Raw genomic sequence first — 20873 nt, 5'->3', positions numbered from 1 at the left:
GTGCTAGAATAACAGAACATCTAGCATATTATACACTATTTCAGAAATATTTAGTATCTTAGGCATACAAAATCCTCTCACACACCCCCTAGCATGGACACACACACACACACACACACACACACACACACACACACACATGTACAGTCACTTCCAAGCCACTTCAAAAGCCCATTCAGTGCTGGCCCATCCCCCACCTCTGCCACGCCATCAACCAGCCATTGCCTTGAAGTGCGTTTAGCGTAGGTGGAGCTGAAAGGATTAAGCGGGCGCATATATTACAGAACGCGAGTTATGTGCTCCAGTGACTGACAAGACTGTGCTCCAGTGACTGACAAGGCAGTCTCACGCACACACACTGGGCTCCACGATAAAGAGAGCGGTCCTTGTCATCTGCAAGCGGGCAGGTGCTCCATTATGTCCTCTCAGCCACTTCACTCCAGGGTAATGAGCCCTGCTCCCTGATTAGCCCGTGATATTTAACTGAAGAGAAAGCCATCTCTTCCCCTGGCCTCCCTGAATGTGGATCGAATGATTATCGGTGTTTTTACAGCTTTTTTTGTGTTTTAAAAGCCCAATTGGTCATCATTACATTTTGTCAAGTGTCTATCACCGGCTTTGTACCAGAATAAAGGCATTGAAGAGGATAGGTGATATTGAAGCTTAGAGGAAAAACCACACTGCCTCTGACCAGAGAAACCGATGATTTGAAAATGTCTAAGTCTGTCACCCTCACTCCCCGATTTTCTAGAAAGTTTTAGATTTTTACTTTGTTGAATATTCAGGATCAGAAGGCAGCATGCTATGTTTAGATGGAGTTTTGTTCACTCAAGGGATTGTGGGAGCAGGATTGAAATAACAAAGGTCTAATCCCATATAGATTAATGCTAAATTCAGATCTTAAAATCAGGCATGTTGAATGAGAGATTGGTCCCTCCATCTCTGAAGGTAAAAGGAAAACATTCATCTAGACCCTTCTCTGTCTTGGCCCCTCGGTGGTGGAATGAACTTCCCCTCGAGGTCAGAACAGCTCAGTCACTGAGCACCTTCAAACGGCAGCTCAAGACCTTCCTCTTTAAAGAATATTTAGATTAAATTGTAATTTTCTTGTTGTCGAACTTGTGTACAGAATCTACAACAGAGTGAATAAAATAGATGTATTCATAGTTGGGGTCCTAGTGAACCGGAATTGATCTCTTCATCGATGGTAACTTGAAAGCACGTTGTAAGTCGCTCTGGATAAGGGCGTCTGCCAAATGCCGTAAATGTAAATGTAAATGTAAATATCTGCATCACGAGCAGAGAACAATCCTATTTTAACTCTCATTTCAAATCCAATTTCATTCACTGAACTTTGGAATCCAAAGGGACAAAATGAAATGCATAATTTCCTTTATTTCTTGTGAGTTAGTATACAATAAGATGTACAATAAGATATAAAGTTGTAGGCACACATGATGTCTATACAGGCATTTCATCATAACAACTCTGAACTCTGAGTCACAGCGGCTTTGAACAAGCAAGAAACAGGCATCTCTGTTTAATGGCTTCTAAAAGCCCACGTTAATACTCAATCACTGACTTTTTACAGTAAAAAAAAATAAACATTTACTGCTTTCTACTGGCTGAACGTCCAGTCTGGCATCTTATTCCCACATTATGCTTTTTCTTTGGATAGATTTTTATGCTAGATTTCTTCATCTGGTCCATTTCCCTTCCAAAACTGTCTGACATGGTTATTATATATTTAAATGGTGACCATTCTCCCTATTCGAATATACAGGATGTAATGATGCAACCAAAGTGTAGCATTAACCCGCCATACATACTAAAATACATACAGTCCAGATGGAATTTTTTGACAATAGTGTGTGTGTGTGTGTGTGTGTGTGTGTATAGCTAAACACAGACACAAGTTAAACTTGTAAAATAAATATATTTACGTGTTCTGTTTCTGCACCCATGAAAGGTGTCTGAGAATAAGGCTTATTTTATATAGAACATGGCAAAAGGGCCACTGGAATGCGTGTGTTTAACAGGAAATAGGCAGACAGGAACAATGGAAGCATCTCCTTGAAAACGGTGTATTCACATTGCGGCCTTTCCAATCCCTAAGCCTTGAGAACATCTCTAAGACATGTGTGCTTCATCCATAGTGCCTAAGAACCATTTTGTAACAGTACCTGTCAGTGAAAATACTCCATATTTTATAAGTATTATTATCACCCGAAAGACCGAACAAAAGCGCTCCTAAAAGAGCTACATAACGATACTATTTGAGAGATGTCTATCAAATATTAAAGGGTTTATACTGCTAAATCACACATTTACCTTTAGCCTATTTTGTGTTGACCTATAGCAGATTCATTTAATATATATGAATATATCAAACTCAGCAAAAAAAAAAAGAAGTAATCAATCTGTGCAATTAGACACTAAAGGGCATCAGCCTACAACTTGCACCCATTCCCTAAATGACCTGCACTATTAAATGTTTTGTCACATAAAACCCACAACATATAGAACTGCAACTGGAAGGTTATGTAGGAATATTCTTTGCACTAAGGAAGGCATCACTGAATAATACTAAATACTGAAAGACATTTTGACTGTAACCCTCACTGATCCAACAAGATGTGAGTGAGGTTAGCGGAGCCCTCACTATGTAATCCCATGTATTGACATTTCTCAATGCAGCCAAAAAAACTAAAGGGAAAAAAAGAGCTCTGCATTTACTAATGGGTGGGGCACATTTAGGATTTTTCCCCAAATGTAAATGGAATGTCATCATAAAAACAACAAAGAACAAAAGAACAACAACAACAAAAAAATGCTTATAACAGGTCTATAGACCTTGGTATTGCTTTGTACATTTTTGCTCTTGGGAGTGAAGTACTTCAATAAACCAATCACAAAACTGTTGTGTCTCAAGAAAAACATTGCGCCTGTCCCAGACCCCATGCAGCTCAATGGAATACCATTACCTGTGCTTCAGCTCTGTGGTGTGTGGTGGTCAGGGGAGGTTGTTAAGAGCTGCTGATGGTGGTTAAAGCCTTGCACTGGTGCATAACGTGCAGTCAGTGAAACTGAAAACCTGCTCCGGGTGTCAGTCTTCGAAGTTGCTCCCCTGCCAGCTATTTACACTAACAGCTATTTGCTTTGTCGCTTGACGTAAAAATGAAGTCAGTCACAAAATAAGCATCTCCGTCTACGTTCTCTTCTCTCACACCAAAACCTCAATCAGTTTGTCAAGACTTGTGTACTCTGCCGCCACAGTCATGGAGCCTACAGTCTGTCTATGTATGTAGTGTGGTGGATACAGAGGTTGTAACCTGACGCCCCAACATGCACCATGATGCCTGTGAAACCTCACATGACCACACATTTCCCCTTTAGCTTCTCAGCACGCTTCTGCTGCTTGTTCTTTTTGCCATCGATTTGAAGGCTGACATTCCTGCGCTTTTCCAGGTTGAGCAGTTCTTGGAAGAGCTCTTTGACGTTGTGGTTGGTCTTGGCTGAGGTCTCCATGAAGGCACACTTCCATTTCTTGGACATGGCCTCACCATCACTCATCTCCACCTCTCGGCCAGAGGTCTCATCACACTTGTTGCCTACCAGCATGATGGGAATGCTCTCCAGGTCTCCTTTGATCTGGCAAATCTGCTCAAAGATGGGTTTCAGCTCCTCAAGTGACTGCTTACTGGTGACCGAATAAACTAGGATGAAGGCGTGGCCCTTCGAGATGGATAGGCGCTGCATGGCTGGGAACTGGTGGCTACCTGTGGTGTCTGTTATCTGCAGGGTGCAGATGCTCTTGTCACAGCTGATCACCTGCCGATAGGTGTCCTCAATGGTGGGAATGTAGCTTTCACGAAAGGTCCCCTTGACAAAGCGCAGGACCAGGGAACTCTTGCCCACCCCCCCGGCGCCAAACACCACCACGCGGTAGTCATTGCTCTGCTCCGGCATTATTCTCCTCAAGACCTAGACAACAGCAAAATAAGTTAATTCAGCAACTTATACCAGATATTACAGTTTCTCAATGAAATATACTATAGGCCATTTTTAAATAATACAAAAACAGATTTCACTGCAATCTATCAATTCACTGCAATTTATTAATATAATATGCTAATTTTTTAAATAATAGTATAATAAAAGACAACAGAATGGGACTCACACATAATGGATTTTGCAAATGTTTTTCCCCAAACGTTTTCAAACGATACTGCCTAATTTTAATAACAAAGTTCTGATCTGAAGTGTGTATCTGTGTATGCGCACAACGATGAATATATATCTAGAGGGATATGGAGAGGGACAGTTCTATAGATATATAGCTGCAGGCTTTTTTTTCAGAGGTATATAATGCATTTTCCGGTGCCACGCTAGAGCAACAATGAATTAAAGACCCACGGACACACGTTCATCTTAACAACTACACGCCCCGCAGGAGAAAGAAAACACGTGACGCTGTGGACGCGCAGCGCGACCCCTACCGGCGAGGAGTGCGCACGACGCCGCCGGGCGGAAAGCGCGCGTCGTCCCGCGACTATTTAACCGCAATGCTAACTCAGCACAGTGAAGCAAAAAAAACAAAAAAAAAAACATTTAAATATATAATGAGCGTCCCGCATCTCCGAGCCCCGCTCTCCGTCGCTGACCTGACCTCCAAAAAAGACGAGCACGACAACGGCGTCCACGGATGAACGTGGCCGACATTTTCATCATCAGAGATGCTGAAGATGAGAAGAGCAAGAGCGCGTTTTGACGCCCTTCGCCGTTACATTGTGGACTACGCCTCTTGTCGGCATATGCGGTGAGTGTTTTATTTATATGATTATAATGATTTTTTTGGTGTTCGGACCGCGGTGCACTGATTGCGTGACGGTGCCTGTATGATCGAGCAGCGCAATTCCAAACGATGGAGCGAGGCAGAGGGGAAAAGTGCACACTTCGTGGGATTACAAGTACACACTGATTTAACAATATTACTCTGATGTATAAGGCAAATACATAATTACATAATAAGTAATAATTAAGTATGTATTTCGGTATATAAATCAGCACACACATATATATATATATATGTACACACACACACATATATATGTGTGTGTGAATATGTTTGTGTGTATATATATTTTATATATATATAATTGTATATACTTACGGTAGGACACAAAATGATGACTCTCTCTTCAGTCCAACGCTGTCATGTTGCGCCGAGCAGTCGGAGTGAAATGATGCTTCCTCTGCCTTGCTGTGCCGGAGTCTGCGCCGCCTCTAAACATCCACTCGAGCGGCAACTCCGGCATTTAAAGGCGCAGCCCTCGCGAGCCCAGTGACGTCAGATGGAATCTCACGGCCGCGGGCAGCTGGAGAGGGTGGCGTGGGGGTGGAGAGAGGGATGGAGATGTGGCGCCTTTCGGACGTGCAGACGTCTGTATCTGTGGCCTTTTCCCGAAGGAACGGACAAGAAATGCCCTGTTTGCATTCAGGTGGATGTGGGGCCACAAGAGGGGCTTTCCACACTGTACGCCCCTCAGCATGCTGGGGGACTTCAGCCGGGCAGGATCATCTTTTAATGAGATCTTTTAATTGCTGCTAGACAATCCTGACTTTTGAACTTAAAAAGTGTCCGGCTAATTGAGAGTGCAGTGAATAAGAATATTCGAAAATATTGGAAAATGTGACATGCAAGTATCTGATGTTTAAATGACAAATTCAAATGAAATGGAAAAAAATAAACGAGAGCAGTGGTGTGACCAGACCTCAGCTTTTATGGATTTGGAGCATTCATGGTGTCAATGTCTGTGAATAGGAGGACGGGCTTGGTACGGAAACCTCATTTCAGATCTTATCAGCGCATCATCATTTAAACATCGTCAAACGTGATTGCTTACTTCCTCGCTTGCCTGGAAATGACGCGACCAGATCCAGCGCAGCGTGTGTACCTGCATGCGCCAGCTGTGTCACCACAAGGTGGCAGGGAGAGAGGGGCTGCACGCATCAGCTGAACATGGTGGCTCGCTGCCTTAATATCGAAACCTGTTGTTCTTATTTCAAATCAATATGTGTCAAATGTGAGGGAAAACTGCAACTAATTTGCTAAAACTTTTAGTTTTCAGTTTATGTCCACAGGCGGTCAGGCTTCTGAACTGCTGACATTGTGCACATACAACAACAATAAGCACAACTCTTCACAACGTCCCTTAAAACACTTTAAACCCACAACTTTGCACTATAATATTCCATTCTTCAACACTTGTAAAATGCAATTTTCTTACTATTGTACTGTTTTTCTGCTCTCTCTCTCTCTCTCTCTATATATATATATATATATATATGTTATCTGTATGTGACAATAAAACTTGATGCTTAATACTTCTATTTGAATTCGCACCAGTGTGACGCATGGATGAGGTACGATTATCCGGGTTGGATACGCGTTGCACAAAATGGCCCAGGAATCAAACAAAGGTAATCGTAAAATGTCTGGCTGACACAGGCGCTCGTGGTTTTTTTGGCGAGACTCCTAAAGGCACTATAAAAATCTAGAAAAAAAAAACAGGAATATCGTCCCCCCCCCCCGTGACGCAATCTGTGTTTTCATAATGCCACATTTGACCTGATTTTATTGCATCGAGTGTAAGGCCGCGCTGTGTTGCGGTGGCTAGTAGCTTTTTGCATGTGGAGTTTGCATGCTCTCCCCTGTCGGTCCGGGTTCTCCATTTTCCCCCCACCGTGGTGGGATGTGGTCTCTGCACTCTTGAATTGTCGTAGATGTGAGCGTGAGAGTGAATGTGTGTGCGTGTTGTGAACGAATCTGAACAAATACGATCATATTACACAATATTGGTGTCACATGGGACACGGCGCAGCGCCCAGTGACCACAGTGAAACGTGGCCTCTGCATTTAACCCAGTGTGTTGCACACCAGCGCCTTGGTGATTCGGGGTTCGAATCTTTAGCCGCTAGGCCGCCACTGCCCCGAGAACAGAGCGGCGGACATCATAGCGAGGCTGAACGTTTTTGATGCTTTGTGCTGGTCCCTTTTTTTTGCAGGGTGTAACATGCGTGTCCCCGATTATCTGTACAAGCTTATAGAAGTTCCTACTCAAGCATGTTGAGCCAGAGATGCCCACAGAAAGCCTGTCCATGGATCTGAGCGCGTTTTCCTGTGTAGGTGCGCTGCTTGGCGTTCATGGCGCGGTGACGCCGCACCTCGCCGGCGCACCTGGCGAGCCCCTTATCTCGGAATCGCGTGACAGGCCTCACTAAAAATAGGAGGAGATGACAGTGGCCGCGGCAGGCCGCCGAGTCGGATGAGAAGCTGGCGAATGCGCGCGGAGCCCCAGACTTTCCACGTGTGGCAGGGTTTTCATCTCAGGCAGCCTGTAGTTCAGGCTTGACCTAAATGTCACACAGTTGCGCAACGCTGTAGTGTGCAGTCTGCGCGTACAACACGTGCACGACATTTATTTAGTTATTTATTCTTGATTTTTTTTTTTTAAGCTTAATGGAATAAATGCCCCCTTAAACATTTTCATTTGCCACAGAAGGGGAGTTTAGTGTGGTGTGTGGCGTGAGAAAGACACTCTTTACTGTATGTGCGCATTTTTTTATGTAGTTGCTCTAGCAGAACTGGCCCAAAAAACACATTCTAACATGAACAAACCGACTGTAGTCATTTTACACACGTCCTGTACTCTCCTTTCTTCATAGCTCCGTACTGCTCCTCACTGTTACTTTCTTGTTTGAACGTTTTTGCTCTGTTTTCGGAAGAGAAGTGAACAGAATAAAAGGTTTTGTTTTGTGCAGGTGCTGTGTAGTCAGCTATGAAGATATTACAGATGCTGACACGCATGAATGATTTACGCACAAAAACACTCCGCATCCCTCACATGTCCATAATGGTCACACCAAAACACATATTGTGCGTTTTAGTACTTCTGTGATTATTTATTTCTTACTTCTGTTTGTTTGAGTATGAATATTCGCACCTCCAGGGCAACTTTTTGATATGCAAAGTGGACAGACGGATTCATGTAGTTTTTTTGTGGCTTCATTCTGAGCATATGTTGAATTATTATTGATCAGAACCGTTGTTAGAAGTACCGCACAATAACCAGGCCATTGGCCATAAACAAAAAGGGGAACAATTTTTTCTTCTATGAAAAAAAAAAAGCTCAAGGAAGTAACTGCAAATGAGATAAAATGAGGAAGCTGTTCTGCTACATATAGCTCTGTAGTTTAAACCGGACATCGGGGACATCAAACGGGCAGTGCTTCCTTTGTCTTTGGATATTTGTCTTTTCTCTGCTATACCTGAATGAACAAAAATCTTTTTTCACAATTCGGACTGATTCACTGCTCCTAAAATTGCAGCTGCAAAAGATCCACTGTTTTTTTTTTTAAGCCAGACCACTTCCTGTTCAGCCTACCAGCAGTTGAAGATGGTAGCTACTGTGAGCGGTCAAAGGCTCAAGTAGAAAAGCTTGTACTTATTCAGGTAAAGCGGAACTTTTCTGTCTCTTGTGCGTGGCATGTTTACTATTTTTTTATTCGTTTACAAATATTACAAAATATTCATGTTCATGTTTTCAGTTTAGTTAACATAATTTTGTACAATAGATGGGTTTTAAATTTGAGTAAATTGATTGATAACTCACTTTTTAATGTTTGATTTTAATATATATATATAGATGTATTCATCTGACAATGTAATTTTTATTTTCTTATTAATTAAATATAATATGCATTCATAATACATTTTCAGACTACATAAGAAACAAATCATAGAAGATGTTTCAATTAAATCTTAAATATTAATATCTTGTTTGTAAGTCTAGAAATAGACTTGTATAAATATGTACATGCATGTAATTGTGGCCATTCAAAAATTTAGGAAAATGTCAGCATCGAGAACATCTTACACAAGTTGGCGTATTCTCTAATATTACTACAGGTATTATTATGATATGATATTATTATGAAATTTTGATTCTCTTTATTGCATGGTATCATTGGTCTGGTGTTTAAAGTTTTGTTGTAATTTTTTTAGCTATTGTGTACTGGAGTGAAACCACAGTCAAAAGAAACCCCTAAGAGAGGAAGCAGTTTTTGTCCTCCCTTAGCATTCTCACCATCATATCTCACCACAAAATGCAGTCTGGTGGACTACTGGTGGACACTGTCCCCATTCTAAAAGAGACACACCTTCATGAGAGCTGTATCTGATGAACCAATTGCTTAATGTACAGAAACAATATAGTGAACTACTTAAATTAGATTCTAATTGAATTCAAATCTAGATTCTTAATTCTAGATTCAAAGTAGGAACTAGACAGGTTGTAGGAATTTAAAGTAGCAATATGTTTATAGGCTTGGTTGACCATTTTATGTGTCTGCACGTAAAAGGATATTAAATCAAGAATTTGATTTTTTTTAAAAGGATATGAGCAGATTTATTGTAAAACTGCAATTCAATTCTTTGCCTACTTTTGACCTGATATGACATATGACATTTTTTTACATAATCAAAAACCACTCTTTAACAGATTTATTTCATTCACTTTAACAGAAGTATTTAATTAATTGCTGTAGTGAAAAGACTTCTTTCTTTCTTCCTTTCTTCACACTATATATATTTAGATCACATGTGCATAAACATGTCTATCTGCATCACTTTGAAGATTAAGGCCAGCATTTTTATCATGGTACCTTTTTGAGAGCTTAGAATGATCCGTGCAAGTCAGTGAAAAGATGTCAGTGTTGCAGAGGCAGCCCATGCTGTTTTAGCGCTGAAACCTGGACCGTTCTTTTGGGGGTTATGGTACCTGACTGGGAGGAGATGTGATGGCGTCTGGGTTCCGTAATGTGGAGATTTGTGCATTTTTCTGTTCTGGTAGCACTAAGAAGTATTGTGTCAAAATGGACTTTGTAAGTAGTTTACAGTAAACCCCGCCTCATGGGTGTGTTTAACACTAAATACACGACTAACTTGATTTACACATAATTCCTAAGTGTGAAATTGTGTTGTGTAATGCTAGATTTTGCATGCATATGGCAATTCTGAGCTTTTGTAATTAACCCCTTGTGATGGTGTTGCTGCCCTAATCTTTTTTCAGGAATACTGCAAATGATTTAAAAACACTGGCCATGTCAGACAAGGTGAACACACTGCCCTTCTTCTACGGCAACATCACACGGGAGGAGGCAGAAAGCTTTTTGAAGCAAGGCGGGAACAGTGATGGCCTGTACCTACTGCGCCAGAGCCGCAGCTACCTGGGTGGCTACGCCCTGTCGGTGTCCTACGGGCGTTTATACTACCACTACACCATCGAGAGGGAGCTAAGCAACACATTTGCCATCGCGGGAGGCAAGTCCCATCGCAACCCCATGGACGTCATTGACTACCACTCCCAGGAGTCGGATGGCCTCATCTGTCTGCTAAAGAAGCCCCTCAACAGGCCGAAGGGCATGGAGCCCAAGGTGGGGCCCTATGAGGACCTGAAGGAGCAACTCATCCGTCAGTATGTGAAGCAGAAGTGGAACCTGCAGGTCTGTGCCACTTCAGTCCATCAACACAATTTTCCATATAGCTGCAGTGGGCTCATATTTGCAAAGATATTTCATGTGCATGGTTCTCTGTAAACATAAAATGTAAATCGAGTATACAGCCGCACAGAGAAAAAGCGGCGCAGATGTCAAAGAGGCTTTCTGCTTGTTTGCCCAGGGGGCTGGTCTGGAGCAGGCAATCATCAGCCAGTGGCCGCAGCTGGAGAAGCTCATTGCCACCACCGCCCATGAAAAAATGGCCTGGTACCACGGCAACATCACACGAGATGACTGCGAGCCGCGCTTGCTGATGCAGCCGCACAGCAATGGCAGATTCCTGTAAGTCCGAATAAGGCGCCTCTCCCATTTGTTTGATCGTATAGGTGTGAAGTGCTGTGTGCCAAAAAATGCACGGGACTGGACTGAGATGAGGGGTTATATTTAGATGGTGGATCATGTGACCTGGGTGATTAATGCTTTTACCTTAGAGCCTTTTTCCCTGGCTACCAGAATACACGAACACAAAAGTGTTAGTCGGAGGGAACTGCACATTTCATGTTGTGTTTTGTGTTGTTTTTGGAAAAATAATAGAAGATAGTGATCCGGTTATAGCTATTTTTGAACAGGAGTATTGCACTTCCCTATTATTGTCTATAGGAAGCATGTAGAAATGGACCAGTAGCTCCTCAGCCAGTGGCACTACTACTCTGTAGCTTTAATCGCACGCGGTAGTTTCCGCTGTGACTGTATGCAGAAGGTTTCCTGTAGTGACCGAATCTAAAATGGAGGGTAGAGGAGGGGGATGTTTTTGGACAAATGTCAAAAATAAAAGATCATTTTACATAGTTGATTCCATGCATTCTGGCATAATTCACTCCAGAGTGCCTTTTAGTGCAGTCTTGCTTTTTATATTTTAACTGCAAAATGCAATTCCTACAATAGAAATATTGACATACACCTATCTACCCAAAGCGTAAATATTCAAGAAAAAACCTGATCAATTCTCAGAATCAGGACCGGATCATGACAATAAAACAAGTTTATACCCATTATTAATTAACGTAATAATAACACTTTAACCTAGAAAACAGGATGAACCGCAGCTGTGGTTCTCGGATCTTTACTTGTTTGGTGAGATTTGGTTGAGCTGATCATCTAATCAGCAGCTTATCATGTTGAAATTCAACAAATAGTAAACATGAAATGGCTAAAATAAAAGTAGAAAGTATGTAACTTCCGCATTTTTGAATGGTGTATTCAACTTCACATTCATCTGCTCAGAGGTTTTAGTTCTGGAATGGGCCCAATCTGCTCCGATATCGGGATCAATCTCGAATTTATATATCGGGTATCTGACAGACAGGGGCGATCCACTTACCGATCCATTTTTCAGTCCGGAATATGAGACAAATGCAAAGTCACCTGTCATTTCAGCGCTGTGAGCACTGTGATGTATTGTCACGCAACGATAATACGTCAAAGCCAGCTTTAAAACCAAGATATAGGAGAGGTTGATTATAACAAAATGGCCTTCGCTCTGTCTCCAGCTGACATGATGCAGCACCAGATCTGAGTGTGGTCAAGTTAGACAAATGTTTGCACGAGATCTGACTGCAGAATGCAGAGCTCCCAGCATTATTATGAATATACCTTGTTTTTTTATTTTTTGACTCAGTTTTTTGTGCAATGTTGTATTTTATGATTTATGAAAGCCATGCTGTGTCGATATATGGTTGATCTGCTGTGGCGACCCTCAATGCAAACAGCAGAAGGAAGAAGAAGAAGAATATGAGAATAGAGAGATATTTAATAGACACATGTCTCCATAGCAGCAACAATAAAATTAAAGCCAAAAAGTTCATGTGTAGCAAAACGTATATTGGTATCTGCGGTACTGGGATCTGGATCAGATTGGATTGGAAAAAATGTGGAGTGCCGAACCCTAGTTTGTTCACCATGCTGCCTCTAATGGCTTTTGCAGTGTCATATAGGCAAAAAAATGTAGTGACCTTGTCCATCACTTTATACTTCAGAAGTTGTGTTTTTCATGTCTGAACAGAATACGGCAGCGGGACACCAACGGCTCATATGCACTCTGCCTATTACACTCCGGCCATGTGATGCACTACCGTATAGACAAGGACAAGACTGGGAAACTGTCCATCCCTGATGGGAAGAAGTTTGATACGCTCTTACAGGTGATGGTGTAGTGTGTTCATAATCATGTTTGGCCATTTTTTCATAAATTGACATGCCTAAAAGCTACAATTCAGTGAGCTCACTCCCGTAACCCATGAATATGAAGTACAAATCCATTCTGGTGGCAGAAGAATTTGTAGTGATTATTGGCACCCAATCAGCATCCCTCACAGTTTGTCCTGGTTGCTTCTCCTGCTGCAGCTGGTGGAGCACTACTCCTACAAACCGGATGGCTTGCTGGGAGTTCTGATTGAACCGTGTCCTCGCCCTGAGGGACAAGGTGGTTCTCTCAATCTCTGGTGTCCTCCGACTGGTTTGCTGTGGATGGATGGATTTGGTGAGAAAGCCTGAAGTAATAATGAAAGTATGTGTCCTTATCTTGACATAGATCCACCACCTGTCCCACTGCACCATCCCAGCCAGTGGGTAAGTGTTCATATACTTCAAGAATTCGGTAGCATGCGTAGATGGACAGAGATGATGGTCTAGGACGCAAACATTCGAAAGAAGGCTAGTGAGTTAGCTAATTAGCCACCTAGCCAATTAGATACATTTCAAATAAATAAACAATTAAAAAGCCATTTAGGATGATTTGAAACTGCACACAGGGTTACATTTTTTGCATTAAATGCTCCTGTGTTTGAATTAAACGTCCCATGACATGAAATTTAAAATGTTTATCGTTAATATGTGTTCCCTTAGCCTGTCTATGGTCTCGCAGTGGCTAGAAATGGCGATAGGTGTAAAGCTTGGGCCATTCTGCTTCACCTCTCAGGCGGTCGGATCTAGAATTTGGCCCCTTATGACATCATACGGGAAAAGGGTACCTCACCTTTCTCATGCCCAGGGAATCTTGCTCCCCTCCCCTAAAAAATAGCTGCATAGCAGTTACTCAGTGATTGGATGTAAAAGTTAGCACAAATGTGTTTTTTTAATTTCGTCACATGAGCCTCTGAAGAACCGGTTATTTTATTTTTTCTGTAAAAACGGCGACACGACTTGTATATCTGCATTGTGGTTGGTGAATCGTGTTGGTGACGTTATTTGCGTGAATGCACCCTCACTTCAATAGGCTGCTCTTCACCTTGCCCCGCCTCTTTCCTCCTCATTATAATTTAAAGCTACAGACACAGAAACGGCGTGTCCTGGCAAAATCTCAATTTGGGAATGGCTCATGAAATTTTTTATGTCATGGGACTTTTAAGAATTGCTGCTTGGCTTATCTCAGTGAAATAATTGATTGTGATGTGAGAAATGAGAAAATTTTACATATAGTTCAGATTGGTTTTGCATAGAATTGGTGTGTACTTTATGCATGCTAACCTATTAATGACTTTAATTATTTAATATTTGCATAATGATTTTAAACCCACTGTTACTGTGACAAATCATTTTAACAGAACTGTGCACAGCACAGACCACTTCTCTTTGCAATGTGGGCTCACTTGATGGTTGACTAACATTCTAGGAAACGTTTAAGGGAACATTAAAAAATAACCTTTTTTGGTTTTAGCAAAGTTCCACTTCTGGGATTATCTCCAGACTCAAATCCTACACCTTCCCCAAACCCGGCTCCAAAAAGGTGCACTAACATGTCTCATCCCACCCGTTTTAACTGTTATATACAGTGGTACAGTACAGAAGATGCACATGCACTAACTCTCAACTCTTGTGGTTTCGCTTTTGTTTGCTACTAACATGCATGTAAAATTGCCTACCCTCCCTGTCATTTTATTTTCTCTCTTCATCATTCAGGACACTATTTGGGCATGCAGTATTCCCTGTCATTTTGGTGATCCTTGATCTGCATAGCAGTTTACAGGGCTATGTATATATATGTGTGTCAGAACACACACATATACACCATGTGATTACTATATATCTTTCTACATGTTTTTAATACATTTGCTTTTCAAAGAAATCGTTGCCTCTGATGAGTGCTGAGTGTTAATTCTGACTTTGATGCTGGGTTCATTTAAGGATTCTGCATAATTATGTCCTCAGCCAGAATATATTGTTCCCCTGAAGATTTACATACATACCTAAGTTAATTTAATTTAGTTTTATTTTGTTTTGGAAAAATATCTACAGAGACAGTTCCCTCTAATTTCCCTCTAATTGTATTTTTAGTTTATGACAAAAAGCATGGATGAAAAGGGAAGTGATTCAGTTGTGATTCAAAGGTTGCCCATGCCCGTGCCTCTCTAAATAGGCTGGCACAATTTTCTACTGTTTCCGTTTCCCGAGATTGTCCAATTTGTGGAACTACGACTTGAGGCTGGATTTCTGCCTTTCCTCAGAAGTGTTGAACGACTGTCGAATATGTGTGTGTGCAAATATCTGTGTTAAAATATACTATTTACCAGGGTGATGAGTCCACATCGCCATCTAGTGTTCAATTACAGTAATTTATGGTTGCACTTGTAGGCATAAAATGTAACAGAATGTAATATTTTACATATACAGATGTCTTTATTAGAGGTTTCTGTTTGGATTAAATAGTTAATATATGATATAGAATTAAGTATAAATTAAATTAAGTAAATCTCAAGTTTTGATATACACATTCAAAGAAAGGAATATTTACATACCACTATGAATGTGTTATAAAGGAGTGGGCTGTATTTTGAAGGTTAATATGCCCAGACTACATACTTGGCACATGTAGTCATGATGCCACGCACATCACAATAGGAACGCTGTTCCCCCGAAACCATCAAAAATACCAAACTGTTGAAATGATCTGATAAGTATTTAACTGCTGCTTCAATGAAAAAATAGGTCTTCAGAACCTGTCCTCAACAAGCAAATGAATGGACAAATTTCTGATTCAACACTGCCTTCTCTGGCTACACCAGCAGGGAGCTAGAAGCAGGTGGCATTTCTGAATTTAATGATCCACAACCTGTTTACTATCAAGGTTTATCAGTAAAGACAATCAACATAAACACATACAATACATACCACTGGACCCACTGCCATCTTGAAAAATGGGCCCACTTACAGTTACAGTAATCATTTGTGCTATTTTGGAATAATGCAGTCTACATTATCACAGTAGTTTAGCTTATTCATAGTGTTCATAACTGTAATAGATTTTGCTGATCATGAATATAAGAGTTTCCTGAAATCAGGAACTATGCTTGTGTGCATACCCTTCATCTCTACCCCATCTTTTCTGTACCTTCATTCTGTGACCCTCTGATAGAGTTTCACAGAATACCCTTTCCTTCATGTTGACTCTATGAGAAGGGAAACACAGAACCTTATTATGTGTACTTGTGATTAACGCATACATTAGTAAGAAAAAAACCCACGATGATGTCATCCAAAAGAGTTTACATGAAGGAAACATGGCTGGTGCTCCAAGAATTATAACTTGATGTGTGATTGTGTTAATAGTTAAACACTAAGTATTTCAGGCTGACATCATTCTGCAGTAGATATTTGGATTGTGTGTGTGTGTGTGTGTGTGTGAAAGCAGTTGAGTTTTTTTAATCACAGCTCTCATTTGATACACGCACAGGACATCCCTTTAAGAAAGACAGAAATTACTTCCTGTGGTTTTCCAAAAGCCAAAGGTAAGGAAATGACCACTAACTAAAATGTTCTCTTTGTAATATAATTATTGGAAAATAGCATGTCTCAAGCATAATGTTGTCATACAGTGTAATACTTAGGTTAAAGTAAATAAAAGGAAGGAGTATCTAAAGAAAAACTGTGATTAGGGAACAAAAGTAAAATTTGTTCAGGTTGGCAAAAACAACTATATTCATTGAAATTAAATGGTCAACATGACTGTAATTAAATAATAATTCACAGCTTATTAAAGAGGCAGAATAAAATACACTGGAATCACCGATGAGATAAGGAGTATAATTGTAAAACATGACATATGGACTAGTTCATGGTAAGATTGATTTTTAACGTTCATAATATCTCAGGTGTGCAAAACAAGCCTCTTAATAATTGTGTGAATTGGACGCTGTATATGAATTAGATGAGACTGTCACCTTATTTCTCACTGAAGCATGTGGAGATGAATGGTGCTAAAAGCTCTTCTTGAGCCTCCCAGTGGGGGGCGCTGTGCACCTGTGCTTACGGCCTGTCACAGTTTATGCATATGTTCCATACTCAGCCAGCTCCGGCACATTTATCCGAGGTGCGTCCAAAACAGAGAGCATGCCCATGGACACCGAGGTGTACGAGAGCCCTTATGCAGACCCTGATGAGCTGAGGCAGACGCATGTGGATCGCAATCACCTGATCCTCGAGGATGGAGAGCTGGGATCTGGAAACTTTGGCACTGTTCTGAAGGGCATCTACAAGATGACCAAGTGCGTCACATTTGCTTACTCATAGAATTAGGAATAAATGGAGACGCACAGATGAAACCGGGACGCACAGATGAAACCGTCATTGTCCTCTCTACCATCAGGACACAGAAGCAGGTGGCCGTGAAGATCCTGAAGAATGATGACAGCAACACCGCGGTCCGAGATGAGATGCTGCGGGAAGCTAAAGTCATGCAGCAGCTGGACAACCCGTACATTGTGCGCATGATTGGCATCTGTGAGGCTGAGAGCCTCATGTTGGTCATGGAACTGGCAGAACTGGGGCCCCTGCACAAATTCCTACATAAAAACAAGTAGGGCATTCATCATCATCATCATCATTTACACACATTTCAGGTCCCTGACATTCATGTCTCCAATAAATCAGCAGGAATAGCAGGACCAGTGTTGAATGTCATCTGGTTTTCTTGTCAGACACATCTGCATGAAGAATATCACTGAGCTGGTGCACCAAGTGTCCATGGGGATGAAGTACCTGGAGGACAACAACTTTGTCCACAGAGATCTGGCTGCCCGTAATGTGCTGCTGGTCACCCAGCATTATGCCAAGATCAGTGACTTCGGCCTGTCCAAAGCCATCACTGAGGAGAATAACTACTATCAGGTCAGCCCTCCTCTTTTCACAAAACTCCATACAAAACCCTGTCCTTATCATTATATATATACACACACACACACACACACACACATCCCATTGCCTTGACGCATTATTAGATATTTGGTGGGTAGCGGGGTTAAAGCCGGAATTCCCCCCGTACCTTCTGAGTGACTGAAAGCCTGCGTTCTGCAGCGAGTCCACAGATCTTCATGGGGAAGAGTGCGAGGAGGCAGTTCCGGTGGACTGCAGTGGCCCTGTGTTTAGCTGTCATTGATGCTTGGTTACATCCAGGCCGTTCCCATAGTGAGATACCGAGTGAACATTTTGTGAGGTCCTCAGTTTGCTGATAAGTCCAGACGTCAACCAATGGGGACATGAGGCCATGCGCATTACCAAGGAGCGAGAGGAACATGCTCTGCAACCTTTAAGCCTTCTTCTCTACTCCAACAGGCTAAAGGGCATGGCAAGTGGCCAGTGAAATGGTACGCCCCTGAGTGTATGAACTTCTTCAAGTTCTCATGTAAGAGTGATGTTTGGAGCTTTGGAGTGCTGATGTGGGAGGCCTTCACATACGGCCAGAAGCCATACAAGGTACCGCAAGTCCGCAGAACCAAAGCCATCCTGCAGTGTTCAGTAATGTATTGTCCACAATATGCAGCCAGATACCAATACGGTGAAAGTGGCTTTTTTTTTTCCAGAGAAACTTTATCCTGAAGCTTTTTACTTATATTTAATATATTATATTTAAAGAGGAATTGTTTTCCGTCTGCAGACATTTTATAGTTAGTCAAACATTTGTTTTTAACATAACCCATAACTTCTAGAAATATTTAATGCTTTAAAATGCATATTTGTATTTCGTTTGTATATCTGTGTTTGTTTATCTTCAGCACACTGAAAATATAGAAAAAAACCCACACAGTATTGTGCTATGTGCACTGAAACCATGGCAAAATGACCCCTTACACAGTGTCTACCTATAGGGCATGAAGGGAAATGAAGTCATCCAAATGATCGAAAGGGGGGAGAGGATGGACGCCCCCCCAAACTGCCCGCCAGAGATATATGAGCTCATGAAAACCTGCTGGACATATAAGTAAGTTTCACGTTCAGTTCCACATGTCGTTTTTTGTAAAACAGCCTGGAGTCCTGCCTGGAGGTGATAACATAACTCGTCCAACTTTACTGTGCATGAATGGGTCTCATTTACAGCGTCTAAAACATATTTATTGAGTGCTCTCTTCTAGTCCTATGAAAGCATAGTGTAAGATGTGCAAACACTGTGTGCCAGAACCATCATTTTGTTCTGCTGCTCAGTCATGAAACAGTCTCATACTGAGAATATATTTGAGCAGCAGTAACACAACAGTGAGCAGTTGTGAAGTGTCAAGTCTAATATGCTTTAAGTTGTTATGCTGATCTTCAAACAAAAGCTAAAAACCTTTCTTTTAAGGAAATACTCCTAAGTATATAAAAAATGTGGGGTTCTGGATTATTTAACTAATGGTATTTGCAGAACCAAATGAAGCATCGTAATGAAAATCATCTTAAAGCACCCTTGTAAGTCGCTCTGGATAAGAGCATCTGCCAAATGTAAATTCAAGCAGTAAGGACTGTCAGTGTGGTCTGATGGCACAAAAGAGCAACTGTAGTACAAATCGCTCATAGAAAGATGGGGTTGAGGAACATGACTGGGCTGGAAAATAAAATTCCATCCACGGAGACCTTGGTGTCAGAGGCCACAGGACAATTCACAACAATATGGAAAATTCTAATATTCTGGCTGATCGGATTACAGAAAATTGTTGTAAGTATTGCCTGGTACAGTTTAAGTAACATTCCTCTCTTTTGTCACTTTAACAGACCACAGGAGAGGCCTAGCTTCGCAGTTGTTGAACCAAGACTTAGGGATTATTACTATGACATTTCACGATAACCTGGATCACATGAGCAGGAGACCAAACTTTATGAAACTGTATTCTGTTTAGGAAAGAAAAGACATGCAATACATTCCAAATCTTTCATGTGCATTTTTTTGATGCTCAGCCAGTATTAATATTTGTTACTATACTCTCACTTGGAATGATTGTCAAGTTATGCATATTCTGTGGGGTTTATAGATTTTTGCCTTTTGAATGCATAAAATTCTCATACATTCATGTTTAAAAAATGTTTTTTTTTTAATCACAATAGATAAAAATATGCATATTGAGTTTTTAACCTGATCTAATGTGCACTGAATGAGGAATGAAACTGTGTAGCGCTTATTACCTATATGCAACATGTCCCACACTTCCTGAAGCCCATGAAGTGCAATCCAGCAACTTTCAGGATTTATGGTTTTGCATGTTGAAATAATTCATTTTTAAGCAGGTCACTGTGAAATGTGCTATGCTAATGCTAATGATGTTCTTGAGCAATAATAATCAATAATAATGGGGGGGGGTTTCCTGTCTCCAGCTTTGCTGCAACCCTTCTTTTGGATAAAACGTGATTGGAGGATGAATTTACTATTGTTAGCTATGCCTTCGCTTTTTGCACTAATGGCACGTTACAAGGAATCTGTTAACCAGCTTTTCAGCAGAAGTCTTCCGCATTTGGCATGATAAGTTTCAATAAAATCTTTATCTATTCTACTGTCTTCTGTACTTTGCAAATAAATACATTCTGTACAATAAATGACTTCAGAGGGTGTTACTGGATCTGGACTTATTATGAGAGATTTGCTTGTGTTTGTGACGCCTTGGTGGCCCTGTCACTTAATCACAGAAGAGCGTCCGGTGTGGACAATTCAACCCTTTACACGTCCGACTCTCAGCAGCATTGGGGAGTGTGGATGTGTCTTTGTTTCTCCTTTTTATGCTGCATATTTTCATCTCATTTTGTGTTTTGGCCATCACGCTATTTGTTTATTAAAAATCACGTTTCTGTAAATGTTGAGCGTGTGTGTGCCATCACTCACTTCACACAGCATGGAGTGACACTGTTGTTTGTGCGTCATTGATTCAATAAAAAAATTACTCTTATTTAAATGTATATGTATTTAGATACTAGATGAAAATACTAAAAAAAAAATTCTTCCTATGCAGGTTGGCTGAACTGCTCACTCTGATGTAGCCCTTGCTTAATTGTGTGTGTGTGTGTGTGTGTGTGTGTGT

At 41.1% G+C, this 20873-nt stretch overlaps 2 protein-coding genes across 6 annotated transcripts; one reads left to right on the top strand and one right to left on the bottom strand.

The window, feature by feature from the left end:
* Window positions 1-1375: 1375 nt before the first annotated feature.
* On the bottom strand, window positions 1376-5305 carry diras2 (DIRAS family GTPase 2). Its single transcript, XM_028973103.1, has 2 exons — window positions 5174-5305; window positions 1376-3984 (listed from the first exon to the last, which is right to left on the bottom strand). Exon 2 carries the CDS (start codon window positions 3967-3969, stop codon window positions 3370-3372), a length of 600 nt encoding a protein of 199 aa, XP_028828936.1. The 5' UTR covers window positions 3970-3984; window positions 5174-5305; the 3' UTR covers window positions 1376-3369.
* Window positions 4511-20649, top strand: syk (spleen tyrosine kinase). 5 transcript variants are annotated; one of them, XM_028973100.1, is made up of 15 exons: window positions 4511-4819; window positions 8427-8515; window positions 10134-10566; window positions 10742-10902; window positions 12623-12761; window positions 12964-13042; window positions 13151-13188; window positions 14276-14344; window positions 16289-16343; window positions 16901-17099; window positions 17201-17410; window positions 17532-17721; window positions 18166-18306; window positions 18699-18811; window positions 19579-20649. In XM_028973100.1, the coding sequence occupies exons 3-15, from the start codon at window positions 10165-10167 to the stop codon at window positions 19649-19651; spliced, it is 1869 nt and encodes a 622-aa protein (XP_028828933.1). In that variant the 5' UTR covers window positions 4511-4819; window positions 8427-8515; window positions 10134-10164; the 3' UTR covers window positions 19652-20649. The 5 variants fall into 5 exon arrangements, with proteins under 5 accessions (XP_028828933.1, XP_028828930.1, XP_028828931.1 ...); XM_028973097.1 differs by lacking the exon at window positions 8427-8515; XM_028973099.1 differs by lacking the exon at window positions 4511-4819 and having other exon boundaries at window positions 8225-8515.
* Window positions 20650-20873: the final 224 nt, after the last annotated feature.

Source organism: Denticeps clupeoides, chromosome 3, assembly GCF_900700375.1.
Source record: "Denticeps clupeoides chromosome 3, fDenClu1.1, whole genome shotgun sequence".
NCBI lineage: Eukaryota > Metazoa > Chordata > Actinopteri > Clupeiformes > Denticipitidae > Denticeps > Denticeps clupeoides.
The sequence above is the reverse complement of the archived record's forward strand: the minus strand, read 5'-3'. Positions and strand labels throughout refer to the sequence as shown.

Excerpts from the sequence above, each read along its gene's own strand:
- syk (XM_028973097.1), top strand. The coding sequence starts at position 4,737 with ATGCTGAAGATGAGAAGAGCAAGAGCGCGTTTTGACGCCCTTCGCCGT. Across the intron at positions 4,820-10,133 it reads GCCTCTTGTCGGCATATGCG|GAATACTGCAAATGATTTAA; the intron begins GTGAGTGTTTTA and ends ATCTTTTTTCAG. Across the intron at positions 13,189-14,275 it reads TGCACCATCCCAGCCAGTGG|CAAAGTTCCACTTCTGGGAT; the intron begins GTAAGTGTTCAT and ends TTTTGGTTTTAG.
- diras2 (XM_028973103.1), bottom strand. The coding sequence starts at position 3,969 with ATGCCGGAGCAGAGCAATGACTACCGCGTGGTGGTGTTTGGCGCCGGG.